The following is a 13,120-nucleotide window of genomic DNA, read 5'->3' on the forward strand; positions in this document are numbered from 1 at the left end:
ATCATCTCAACTGATACAGAAAAAGCATTTGATAAAATTTAACAACTTTTCATGATTAATAACACCCAACAATTTAGGAACAGAAGGAAACTACCTCAACATAATAAAGGCCACTTGTGAAAAGCCCACAGTGAACATCATATTTAATAGTGAAAAACTGAAAGGTTTTCCTCTAAGATCAGGAACAAAACAAAGATGCCCTCAGTATTTCTATGTAACATACTAGAAGTCCTATCCAGAGCAATTAGCTAAGGAAAAAAAATAAAAGACATCTAAGTTGGAGAAGAGGTAAAATTATCTCTGTTCACAGATGATATGATCTTATATGTAGAAAACAAAGATTCCACAAAAAAACTGTTAGAACTAATAAACTAATTCAGCAACACTGTAGGATATAAAATCAACACACAAAGAACAGTTGTGTTTCTATACACTAACAATGAACAATATGAAAAGGAAATTAAGAAAATAATTCCATTTATAATAGCATCATAAAGAATAAAGTATTGAGGAATAAGCCTAATTAAAGAAGTAAAAGACTTATACACTGAAAACTATAAAACAATGCTGAAAGAAATTAAAGACAGAAATCAATGGAAAGACATCTCGGATGCATGGACTGGAAGACCCAAAGTTGTTTAGATGTCCACACCACCCAAAACAATCTACAGATTTGATGTAATCCCTATCAAAATCCCAATGGCAACTTTTGCAGAAACAGAAAAATTCATTGTAAAATTCATATGGAGGGGCTTCCCTGGTGGTGCAGTGGTTAAGAATCTGCCTGCCAAATTTAAAAAAAAAAAAAAAAAAAAAAAGAAAAGAAAAAATAAAGTGACAACAGAATTTCTTAGGGCCCCCCCAAAAAAAAAAAAAAAGAATCTGCCTGCCAATGCAGGGGACACAGGTTTGAGCCCTGGTCTGGGAAGATCCCACATGCCATGGAGCGACTAAGCCCGTGTACCACAACTACTGAGCCTGCGCTCTGGAGCCCATGAGCCACAACTACTGAGCCCACGTGCCACAACTAGTGAAGCCCGCGTGCCTAGAGCCTGTGCTCTGTAACAAGAGAAGCCACTGCAATGAGAAGCCCGTGCATCACGACGAAGAGCAGCCCCCGCTCACTGCAACTAGAGAAAGCCCACACACAGCAATGAAGACCCAATATAGCCCCAAATAAATAAACTAAATAAATAAATTTATTTTAAAAAAATTCATATGGAATCTCAAGGGACCCTGAATAATCAAAACAAGTTTGAAAAAGAACTCACATTTCCTGATTTCAAAACGTATTGCATAGCTATGGTAATCAAAACAGTGTGGTACTGGCTTCAAAACAGAAAAATAAACCAACAGGAAAGAATAGAGATCCCAGAAATAAATCTTTGCATATATGGTCAAATGATCTTTGACAAAGGTGCCAAGGCTACATCATGGGAAAAGGACAGTGTCTTTGAAAATTATCTTAGGAAAACTTGCAAAAGAATTTAGCTGGACCCTTATTTCATATACAAAAATTAACTCAAAAGAGATTAAAGACCTAAATGTACAACCTGAAAGTACAATTTTCCTAGAAGAAAACAAAGGAGGAAAGCTTCACGATAGTGAACTTGGCTACTGTTTCTTGGATATAACACCAAAGCACAGTTGACAAAAGCAAAATTAACAAATGGGACTACACCAAACCTAAAAACTTTTGTGCATCAAAGGACACACTCAACAAAATGAAAAGACAACCTATGAAATGGAAGTAAGTATCTGCAAATCATATATCTGATAAGGATGTGGAGAAATTTGAACTCTTGTGAAAGGCTGGTGGGACTGTAAAATGGTACAACTGCTATGGAAAATAGGTTCCTCAAAAAATTGGAAATAGAACTACTGTATGATCCAGCAATCTCACTTCTTGGTATATATCCAAAAGAATTGAAAGCAGGGTCTCAAAGAGATATTTGTACACCCATATTCAAAACAGCACTATTCATATAGCCAAGAGGTAGAAGCAACCCAAATCTCCATCAATGGATAAATGAATAAACAAAATGTGGTATACACACATGATGGAATATTATTCAGCCTTAAAAAAGAAGGAAATCCTACAACATGAATACATTTTGAGGTCATTATGTTAAGTGAAATAAGCCAGTCACAAAAAGACAAATACTGTATGATTTCACTTATCTGAGTTCTCTAAAACAGTCAAATTCGCAGAACCAGAAAGTAGAATGGTAGCTACCAGAGGCTGGAGGGAGAGGGAAAAGGGGAGTTGTTATTTAACAGGCACAGAGTTTCAGTTTTGTAAGATGAAAAAGTTCTGGAGATCTGTTTCACAATAATGTGAATACACTTAACACTACTGAACTGTACCCCCTTTTTTTTTTTTTTTTTTTTGCAGTACACAGGCCTCTCACTGTTGTGGCCTCTCCCGTTGCGGAGCACAGGCTCCGGACGCGCAGGCTCAGCGGCCATGGCTCATGGGCCCAGCCGCTCCATGGCATGTGGGATCTTCTGGGACCGGGGCATGAACCCGTGTCCCCTGCATCAGCAGGTGGACTCTCAACCACTGTGCCACCAGGGAAGCCTCAGAACTGTACCCTTAAAAATGGTTAAGATGATAAATTTTATGATAGGTGTTTTTTGTTTTTTTTACAATAAAAAAAGTTCAAAAAAAGGGGGGCGGGGAACAAGGAGAGGATGCCTTCTCTTTCAACTTTTAAATAGTTTTCTGTGGGGATCCAAGGTCTGAAATCACTTCAGTCATCTTGTCATCATCAGGGGAGTATCAGATACCCTGAAGAAGGTAAAGCAGAAAGAAAAGTCATGGGCCTTTTAGTCTATGATTCAACTGACCTTTCAGTCACTCTCACATAATAAGGACTTCTAATCATGTGACATCATAATGGTTTCTTATTGCTTAAGCCACTTGTTCTGTTTTCTGTTACTTGAGACCAAAAGCATTGGACAGATGCATTACCACTGCCTCAGAATACATGGATGTTCGAAGAAGCGCCACTAGAATGTGACTTACAGACGGCAGGGTTTTTCTGTCAGCTTTGTCCACTGGCACATAGAACAGTGCCTGACAGACAGTATGTACTCAATAAATATTTGGTAAATGAATAGAAAGAAAATTTAGAATCCCTCTTCTCCATCCTCCACCTCCTACTCATCTTCCTCAGGTCTCAGCTTAAATGTCACTTACACAGGGAGGCCTTCTCTGAAATCCTCAAATCTCTTCTTGTCCCCCTAAAACCTTGATTAGGGCCTCCAGTTACCTGCAGTTGTTTTCCACTGTAGCACCTCTCATAGCTGTGCTTAATTACTTACTGGTGTAATTATTTGTTTAGCAGATGTCTCTCCCACTGGATAAAAAAAGGAACTGGATCTTGTTCAGGGCTGTAGCCTCAACCCAGCACAGTGCTCAGCAAGATGCCGCACTCAAAAAAAAAGTATTTCAAAGACAGTCAAATTCTATCTTGGCTCTACACAAATACTTTAAGAATCCAATTTATACATCAGTCTTTTTGGTTCTTCAGAATATTGTAAGATGCTTACACCTAGCTCACAGGACCAAGGAGGATAACATTTATAAAATTCTCAATAACTTAGATGAGGGAAGGGCTTCTTCAAATTAAGCCACAGCATTTGGGGGGTTTCAAAAGCCCCAAATAGTAAATGATTTTTAAGTGAAAGGTTAGAGTCCCTTATGAAATCTAAGAATAGATTTGCAATGTTTTTCTTTTAGGAACTACTTTCATCTTCTTGGTTTTGGAACACTATTATTTGACATTGTTTGCTAAATTAGTTTTATATTCAATTCATCCCTCACTGCTTCTTTATAAAACTGCCACACATGCCTGTAAGTGGATTTTGCCAAACAAACATAGAGCCTTTTTTATTACATTGCCTATTCCATTACCATTAATTTGTTTATAATACAAATTAATAAATTTGTATTACTCAATTATACAAGTTACTAAGAACTGTATTTGTCATTCAAACTGGTACAACACTCAGGAATCCTAAGAAATATTTTGTAAAAGAAATGGACAGGGAGAGAGAGAAAAACAAAGAAGAATGAAGTAGCCACTCAGATACCAGTTTCTACTATTTAAGGAAACATAATCCAATTTTAAGAGTGCAAGTGGCTTGGGAGCATGGTGACAAAACCCTTTTCCAGCATAGTAAATGATGTTTTTGACAACAATGCACTTTCTATTATCTGCCTAGTCCAATATGATAGCCATTAGCCATACATGCAATTATTTAAGTCTGAATGGATTAAAATAAAATATTCAGTTCCTCCATTGCACTAGTCACATTTCAAGCACTCAACAGGAACACATGGCTAGTGGCTATCATATTGAACAGTGCAGATACAGAACATTTCCATCATTGCATGGTCCTGGACAGCATGGGTCTATATGTTCCTACCAATAATTATTACCAGTGAGTGATGGAAGCATTAGGATCACCAAGAGAAACATACAAGTAGAGAAGCAGCCATGTTATAAACATAAAAGATCTATTTCCCACCATACTCTCTTTAGGAACAAATTTCTGAAAATTAATCTTTCCCCTACTCTCTTTATTGAGAAATAGATTTACAGCTTTTTAAAACTTTCCTGGGTTAAATGAATGAGAACCTAATCTTTTTTTCTGCTGAGTGGTCTGTGCATTGCATGCAAACTTACAGTTTGGTCTCATCAGCCTCTTTCTGCATGATTTCGAGAATCATGCGGCATGCTTCAGAGGTTCCCTCTGGGGTGGCATGGATGGTGACAGGCTTCTCTGCAGCCCCCGAGTTCTCCTTTCTATGGATGTCTACCCTGCAGGAAAAGAATCAGGAGCCATAGCACAGCGTCATCTGGGACTGGATCCTAGTTCCAAGAATGCGTCGCATCGGCCAATGTACAGCAAGGACACAGACAGACCAGGAAGTGTCATGAGCACGTTTGCAACCAATGCCATTCTCCAAGAAGGCGGCAAGCAGTGCAGGGGGTCTTGTGCCAAACCCAAATTCTTGGCAGCTCCACTGAGAAGGGAATATTTCTTACAGGAGTGCCATTGGGCAAAGGCACCAAGGCAACGTGGTAATGAAGCCAGTTTGGTAAATGAAGTATTTTGTGTAGTCTTTCCAATGATCTTAGAAGCGAAGAGTAAAGTGAGCAGGATAATACTGCACATTGGCACAGTGCCGGTCTCTGAACTGATTGCAGCTTTTAAAAGCCATATGTTAATCCAACTCTAAAAACCAAATTCAAGCAAGCTTTATGTATCTCAGTATGGACAGAAAACAGAGGCATGACCTTTCTCTGCCTAAGTTTTTGGTTTCCTTGCCACCAGCAGCCTGCCTTCTTCCAGGCTCTTAAAAGCTAATGGCTCAGGGCTTCCCTGGTGGCGCAGTGGTTGAGAGTCCGCCTGCCGATGCAGGGGACACGGGTTCGTGCCCCGGTCCGGGAAGATCCCACACGCCGCGGAGTGGCTGGGCCCGTGAGCCGTGGCCGCTGAGCCTGCACGTCCGGAGCCTGTGCTCCACAACGAGAGAGGCCACAGCAGTGAGAGCCCCGCGAACTGCAAAAAAAAAAAAAAAAGAAAAAGAAAAAAAAAAAACTAATGGCTCAAAAGCTTGATGACTTTATCAGACTTCTTTGGGTAGTTGTGGCTCTATTTGTTTTTAACTTTCAAAATCACATAATTGATTGTATCCTTTTTTACTTTGGCTGGCAGAAAGCCCAAATCCAAGTCTCTGGCCTATTTCTAAAAAAATGGGCACACACTTTGAGAACTAACTCACTTGTATTTAAACTTGCTGCATTTTTTTAAATGATTTTTTTTTAGTTACTTTATTTTATTTTTTGGTCACACTGCGCGGCATGCGGGATCTTAGTTCCCCTACCAGGGATTGAACCCAGTGCCCCCTGCAATGGAAGCGTGGAGTCTTAACCACTGGACCACCAGGGAAGTCCCTAACCTTGCTGCATTTTTAAAGCCACTTTAAATAATCTTTGGAACAAAAAGACATACAAATAAAAATCACTTTCTCAGTGAAGAAAACTTAGAGGGGAAAAAAGGGGACTGAGGAGGCGACTTCTCTGGCCCCTTTCTCTCGGACCAGTGAACCTCACCCGGGAGCACCCCCTAATAAAGCTCATTTGAAGCTTTAAAAAAAGGGGGGGGGGACTGATATTAAAATAAAGGAAACATCACATAGTACTTGCCCCCTGTACTATCTCATCATTTCACCCCTCTGATTTTAAACTCTGGGACTCATATAAGTGTCCATTATTTGGAAGTAACTCAGTCACTTTGCAGAAAACAGTGTTTTCTCTTTCAGGTTACAAGACACTTAATCTCCTGAATAAAATGCACTAGGCATGTAAATAACAAATATTTGTCAGTAATTTGGTGCTTTGTAATTTAAGTGCTTTCACAGTAATTATTTCATTCAATCTGCCTGACTGTCCTAATTCTCACAATACTCCTGGCTTACAGAAGAAGCAATTGGTGCTCAGAGACCTTAACGTTTTTTCTAAGATCATACAGCTATTAAGTGGTAAAACTTGAACAAGGGTCTTTGTTTTCAAGACCTGTGCTTTGTTCATTACATCATGCTGTGGTCTTATGAACACACAAAACTCAACAACCTCACAAGTCACTTTATCCACTACAACTCCTTTACCAATTCAGTCTCCTTAAACAGACAGAAAACTAAACATAAGACTAGTATACTTTATTTATTGCTCAATGTAACAGTGACACACCCGTTTCCTTTATGTAGCTATTTGTAAGACTCCCTAGGTGGTCTCAAAGAATGACTACCACCCAGGGCTCTGACGCAGGAGAGGAGGCAAGAGCTAAGATACGTGGGTTCTAGGGTCCCGTAAAGTTCAGCCCCATACCTCTGTTGTTTTAAAAACATGTAGATGTATTCACAGGTATCAGATAGCTTATGAAAACAATTCTTGACTGTGAGGTCATTAGTACCTTGTTTATGAACTATTAGTGTTTCAGGGTACGACCTTTAGGTCACTGGCATGAAAGCTCATTAAAGCCCCTGGGCTTTGTGTTAGTCTGTTAGTAGTTCCGTTTAAAGAAGCCATAGTCCCACAAAGCACAGCCCCCCGCTGCTGATGCAAGCAATAGCAACCTGGGAATGGCCGGGACCCACCAGCACTCAGGGGACCCCTCAGAAGGAAGCAAAGGAAGCCCCGGAGGCACGTACCGGGACTGGGTCTGCTTAGTGATGTTCTTTATGGTCAAGCCCTCCTTTCCGATGATGGCACCAACAAACTGGGTGGGGACCAGGATCCGCAGCGGGAAATCAATCTGTCTGGCCTGAGAAGAGCCCCCAGGGGCATGGCCTTGCTCCCGGGAAGAGTGGTCCCCACGCTGGGCTCGCTGAGGGGGCGAAGGGGAGCTCACCTCTTCATCCGGGATGTAGGAAATCTTGAAGGAGTAGTTCTCAAACTGATGCCCGCTTAGCTTCTCGATGGCTCTGAAATGCAGCAGGGGCAAGTGAGCTTTGTTAGAGAACAGTGTTGGCGAAGACCCCCCAGGGTCAATGGACCGGTTCATTCACTCTCCTTTACTAGTTGCCTACGTGAGTGCCGTCCTCGGCACTAAGGATGCAGCGGTGAGCAAGACACGTGCCATGTCTGCTAACTCAGAGCTTGTGGTTAACAAATTAAACAAGTAATTACAATGTGTAAGCCTGGTCAGACTTGATATACAATGTGCCAGTCTGCTTTTTTTCACCACTCAAGGCTGTATCCCTATCATCAAAAACACTTTGTAAATACTGGCATAAAATTGTCCCTTTTAAAAAAATTTTAATTGTAATACAGTTATTACTGAAAATTCAGAAGTAGATAAGCACAAATAAGAAAAACATCCTAGCCCATCCTATATCTTTCTTAAATATAAATATATTATTATGTATAAAAATGGATTAATACCATACATACTACTTTATAACCTTTAAAAATAGTTAATACTCTGAACAGTTTTCAAGTGATTAAATATCCTGCAATTTAGTTTTTACTGGCTGTTTAACATTCTATTGATTTGCCATCATTTTTGCAACTGATTCTCTATTGTTATATATATATATATATATGTGTGTGTGTGTGTTTCTAATCTTTTACTACTGCATACAGTGTTGTCATGGGCATCTTTGCAACTACAACTTTGCTAACAGGACAAATTCCTAATGGAATTGCCGGGTCAGAGAGTAGGCAGAATTCTAACATCTTAAGCCATTATTGCTCAGTGTCCTTCTGGAAAGGTTTCAACATGTACTATCCCATAGCAGTTAAGAGAGCATTTGTTTCCTTGAATCCTCAGAAGTACAAAGTATTATGATTTTAAAAGACTTATCAATTTGATAAATCCCACTATTGCATCTTGAAAACTATACATGAAGTGCAACCATTTTTTCATGTGTTTTTGGCAGCATGTGAAAAAATTAACCCTCTTCTACAAGGTTATTGTTTAGGGTTTACGAATTTATTACAAAGCAGCACTTTTTGAATTCAATAAAAGCAACAAAGTAATATCATGTACAAAGGGCCTACCTAAGTAGCAGATGGACAAGAACTGTAAAGGTTCAGTTGTTGGTATATGTATCCTGCTTACATACGTGTGCAAAAGTCAACAGCAAATGACTACTGCCTTTTTCAATGCAACATTAACATTTTGAAAACTAGTGGTATGAGAATGGGTTAACCATGTATTCATGGGTGTGGAAACCTTGAAAAAGAAATAAAAGTATAATCCTGGGACATAAAACCAATACGGATGTTATGCCACATGTGACCATAAGTCTAGTTACAATGACCTAACAGGCACTTCATGGACCCTCTACAAAAAGGAACTTGTTTTTGTTGTTGCTGTTTTTTAAAAAAATTCAGTCCCATGTGTGTTAACAGCCAAACTCACAATTATAACCATCACCGAAGCAATGTAGCCATGAGTGGGATTAGGAGGTGAATGTGAGTAGGAAAAAGAACCTGAGCCAGGTGCTCTTTGATGAACCACTCCTAGATGACAATGCTCCCTTGGGCTGATGTCACTAAGGTGGATCCCTCTTTTAATATTCATAGAGGGAATATGAGGTTTCAGCATCCATTCAATGAGTTTGGACAGAAGCGGGCTTGGGCTTCTTCCTCATGGTGCATGGAGGAAGCTCCAGGTGGAAGTGGCTCCTAGTGGCCGTCAAAGCAGACTCTAGTGGACACAATGTCACAGACGTGGTGCCCTCTATTCCTGACTCTATCAAGATGCAGCTCCCACCTCGGTTTTGATGCCAAGGCTCAACATTTTTCAAGATAAAAATCTTTGTACAATCAACAAACAGACACTCTGGTATAAATGCCCTGGGGCTCCACTGATGTGTCAAAGATCTGCATCTTTTCAGAAAAGGTTTATAAACACAGGACTCAATGGAATTCAAAGACAAGCTCCACTCCCCCCTACGCCCAAATTTGAAGGGAAATAAGCCCAAATCCACTTACGTTTTTGCTTCTTCTCTTGTTGCATATGTGACGTTGACAACGGCAGTTTCTGTGTCTGTGTTGACTAGGAAAGAAGCAAAAACTACATTGTCATAGAAAAAAAAAGCTGTCACCCTCTGGCTAATGTAAATAAACTTATTTAGAGAAAAATGCACAAAAAACCTCACTGCCCTATCTCTTAGAGTTACTTGAATCTCTATCTATCTTTATTCATGCACATTCATAGTAATTTGTAATCAACTGTATATACACATTTGTAATCAATTGTATATACAACTCAAAACTACATTTTTACTTATTTTATCAACACTTTTACATGTGTATATGTATATGCACACTTTCTTTGGATTTTTCATTTTTAATGCCTACATAAAATTGCAGCAAGTAAATGTGCCATGACTTTTGCCTAACCATTCCTTAATTGTTGACAAATGGGTTATTCTCAGTATTTGCTATTCTGAAGAGTGTTGATAAAAATCACCACTGTTGCAAATATCACTTAATTTGTATTCTTCTGAATTATTTTTTTAGGGTAATTTAGAAAGAAAATAATTGATAATAGAACATAATGATTTTTAATGACTGTTTTCAGATTATTCTCCTAAAAGTTTGTATCAATTTATTGTACCACTATGAGTTTTGTTATAATTTGCATTTATTTAAAAATAACTGGATATATGTATAAAATATAAAAAAGAAAGTATTTTAATTTTAATTTTTCTTTCATGGATAAGGTTGAACTATTACTATTTTTGTTCCCCTCTGATAGACCTCCTTGACTGTCTGTGTGAGTTAAGTCTAGTAACTGTGTACAATGAATAAAGAAAGTTGACAATCCTAACCCACTTGACTGAAGAGAACACATAAACTCTAAGAGTGGTTAATAAGGGATCACTCTTGTGAGTTGGTTTATCTTGGTTCATAATTGCTTGCCTCTTCTTCCAAAGTCAGACATTAAAAATGAATTCAGGGCTTCCCTGGTGGCGCAGTGGTTGAGAGTCCGCCTGCCAATGCAGGGGATGCGGATTCATGCCCCGGTCTGGGAAGATCCCACATGCCGCGGAGCGGCTGGGCCCGTGAGCCATGGCTGCTGAGCCTGCGCGTCCGGAGCCTGTGCTCCGCAACGGGAGAGGCCACAACAGTGAGGGGCCCGCGTACCGTAAAACAAAACAAAACAAAACAAAAACAAAAACAAACAAAAAAAGAATTCAAACAGCAAGACAAACTTTCTCAATCTAAGTCAGTAAACTTAAACCAAAAATACTTGTTTCCCCAAAACCAGTAAACATAACTAAATCAAATCCTCCCCCACTAAAACATTTAAGCTATTGGGAGACTTGGAATTAACAACATTAAGGTGAGGATAATTCAAGAAAACCACAATAGAGGTGCCTTTCAAAATAATAATAAAACCCTATAGTGCAGGGATCCTTAACTCGGGCCCCCTGCACTGGGAGCCTGGAGTCTTATCCACTGGACCACCAGGGAAGTCCTGGGATTCTTAATCTTGAATCCATGTTAGAGCTTCAGGAACTCTTTACTCACCCTCCCCACTTCCCTGCAAATATTCAAATTTGTGGGTACGTGGATTTTTCTGGCTTATAATTTCCATATGATTCTCAAAAAGGTTAAAGATCACTGTTACCCAATAACTTCAAAGTAGCTGCAGCCCTTACCGGGAGGGGAGGCATAATCCTCAGGAAGGAATGCCACTGAGATTTACGTGTCACCAGTGCTGAGCCCAGCCCTTGCCTTGGCCTGGGGCTGTTCGTTTTGCTCTCTAATACACAGAGAGGTCCTCATAGTGCAAAATAGGGAATGTGCAGCCCACAACCATCCTCTTTCAGTGCTGACACACTGAATGCTACGAGGCCTCATATCTGCACTTTGTAGTGCTACAGATGAGGTTGAAGACTCCAAAATGGGAGAAGGGCTGGCTTTGAACCTCCTGAATAAAGCTATCCACTAGAAGTCTCAGATTCTCAGATTTTGTTCTACTCCTTAGTCATATTCTTTGTTCTTGAAAGACGTCTGTCTTCAGGAAATCAGACCTGTGATTCTGGGAAAAACTGAGCTCCATTCAAATACTTTATTTCATGGGACATGAAAGCTCTCCTTAAAATCCTACTGAAAATGTTTTCCTGCTGAATCAGGAATCACCTATGAAACAGAACAAAACAACAGCCCAGCACTTCTATCCCGTAGTTGTGAGGCAGCTAGAAACTGGGTGCTCTCAGGGCACAGGTGCCATTGGAGCTGTGAACTGCCCCCAGGGACCTGGAGTATTTCTTCCTTGCATGGCATTGTCCTAAGTTTATAACATGGTCTTAGTTAGTAACTTTTACAGGTTCATGTCTGGAAGGTCATCCTGCCTACTAAATCCATTCCTTATTAGAATGTCTTCTTTTCCATTTGAGGGGAATAACAAGAACTGAGGAAACAGAATCCTTGTAAATCATGTCTTCCTTCTGAGCTCTTTCCCTTCACCTTTGGGCATGGGCAGTCAGCAGTATGAAATTGACTAATAATATTTTTAATATTCAGGAGTGGAGAGCATCTGAATAACTACTGCTTTAAAACTATTATATTAATTATACTGGCGGATAGAACAGACTGCATATGAGAAAATGGATTCTCTGTGATTTTTCCTAAGTGAACTTTAACGATTATGTATGACTCCATTGTCTGTAAATATTTATTCAGGTTCTCTCTGGCTGCCCCAGCTATTCAGTGATATAGGAAGGGTAAATTTATTCTCCCCAATATACACATGTGGAAACTGAGCCAGTAAGGTTAAGTGACTTTTACAAGGGCTCACAGTCAGTAAGTGACTGAATTCATAGTCTGCTTTCTAGGTCAATGCAAAAATAATCTTTATCACGTTACTGCCTGTCCTATCAGGAGCTTAGAATCTACTTTTCAGGGACTCTTAAATAGCTACACAAGATATCAGCTGAGGTACCCTTTTTTTTTTCTTTAAAAATCATAGCACTTCATGTTTTAGAAGACAAAAATAAGGGCGGCAGGAAAAAGAATATGTGTTTTCTGGGGATTTACAGCATTGTTCCTAAGACAGAGGCTCTCAAATGAGTACACCCAAAAATCACTTGGGGGAGCTTGTTGAACATACAGATTCATGACTTCTTCCCCCATAGAGTCTTAATTTGTAGGTCTGTCTATGGTGAGCCCTAGGAATCTGCATTTTTCCCAAGCACTCCAGGCGATTCTGGGGTAGGAGTCCTACACCTTGAGAAACACTCAGTCCAAGATATTAGGGATATGTTATTCTTAACCAGGAAGAGGAAAGCTGTAATAATGTAAATCCAGTTACTTCCAAGTGAATTAAGCTTCCCCCACCCTGACAGCATTTGTCCAGTGCTTGAGTACATTACGGAGTATAAGAAAAATAGCCTGAAAACCATTCTTTGAAAAAATCGATATAGACAGATGGATACAGACATCTCTCACATACAGATATACAAACATACACTCTAGGAAGCTTGCTTCAAAGGAATTTGAACTTATTATTTGTCCGTGGATTTGACCCGACCTATAAGAAATAACAGGTAATATCCCTCTCAAAATTCAATAGGTTAATTTCGTCA

General features: G+C 39.6%; 1 protein-coding gene across 3 annotated transcripts in view; it reads right to left on the reverse strand.

Annotated features, from left to right (window-relative positions):
* The window catches only part of IGF2BP2 (insulin like growth factor 2 mRNA binding protein 2), a 162,770-nt gene that overhangs the window by 32,190 nt on the left and 117,460 nt on the right, over window positions 1-13,120 (reverse strand). For all 3 annotated transcript variants that reach the window (XM_060099257.1, XM_060099256.1, XM_060099259.1), the window contains 3 exons: window positions 9,516-9,579; window positions 7,226-7,498; window positions 4,695-4,829 (listed from right to left, as the gene is read on the reverse strand). In XM_060099257.1, coding sequence (XP_059955240.1) covers window positions 4,695-4,829; window positions 7,226-7,498; window positions 9,516-9,579 — 472 coding nt within the window. The remainder of the gene's footprint in view (window positions 1-4,694; window positions 4,830-7,225; window positions 7,499-9,515; window positions 9,580-13,120) is intronic.

Source organism: Mesoplodon densirostris, chromosome 5 (genome assembly GCF_025265405.1).
Source record: "Mesoplodon densirostris isolate mMesDen1 chromosome 5, mMesDen1 primary haplotype, whole genome shotgun sequence".
Lineage (NCBI taxonomy): Eukaryota > Metazoa > Chordata > Mammalia > Artiodactyla > Ziphiidae > Mesoplodon > Mesoplodon densirostris.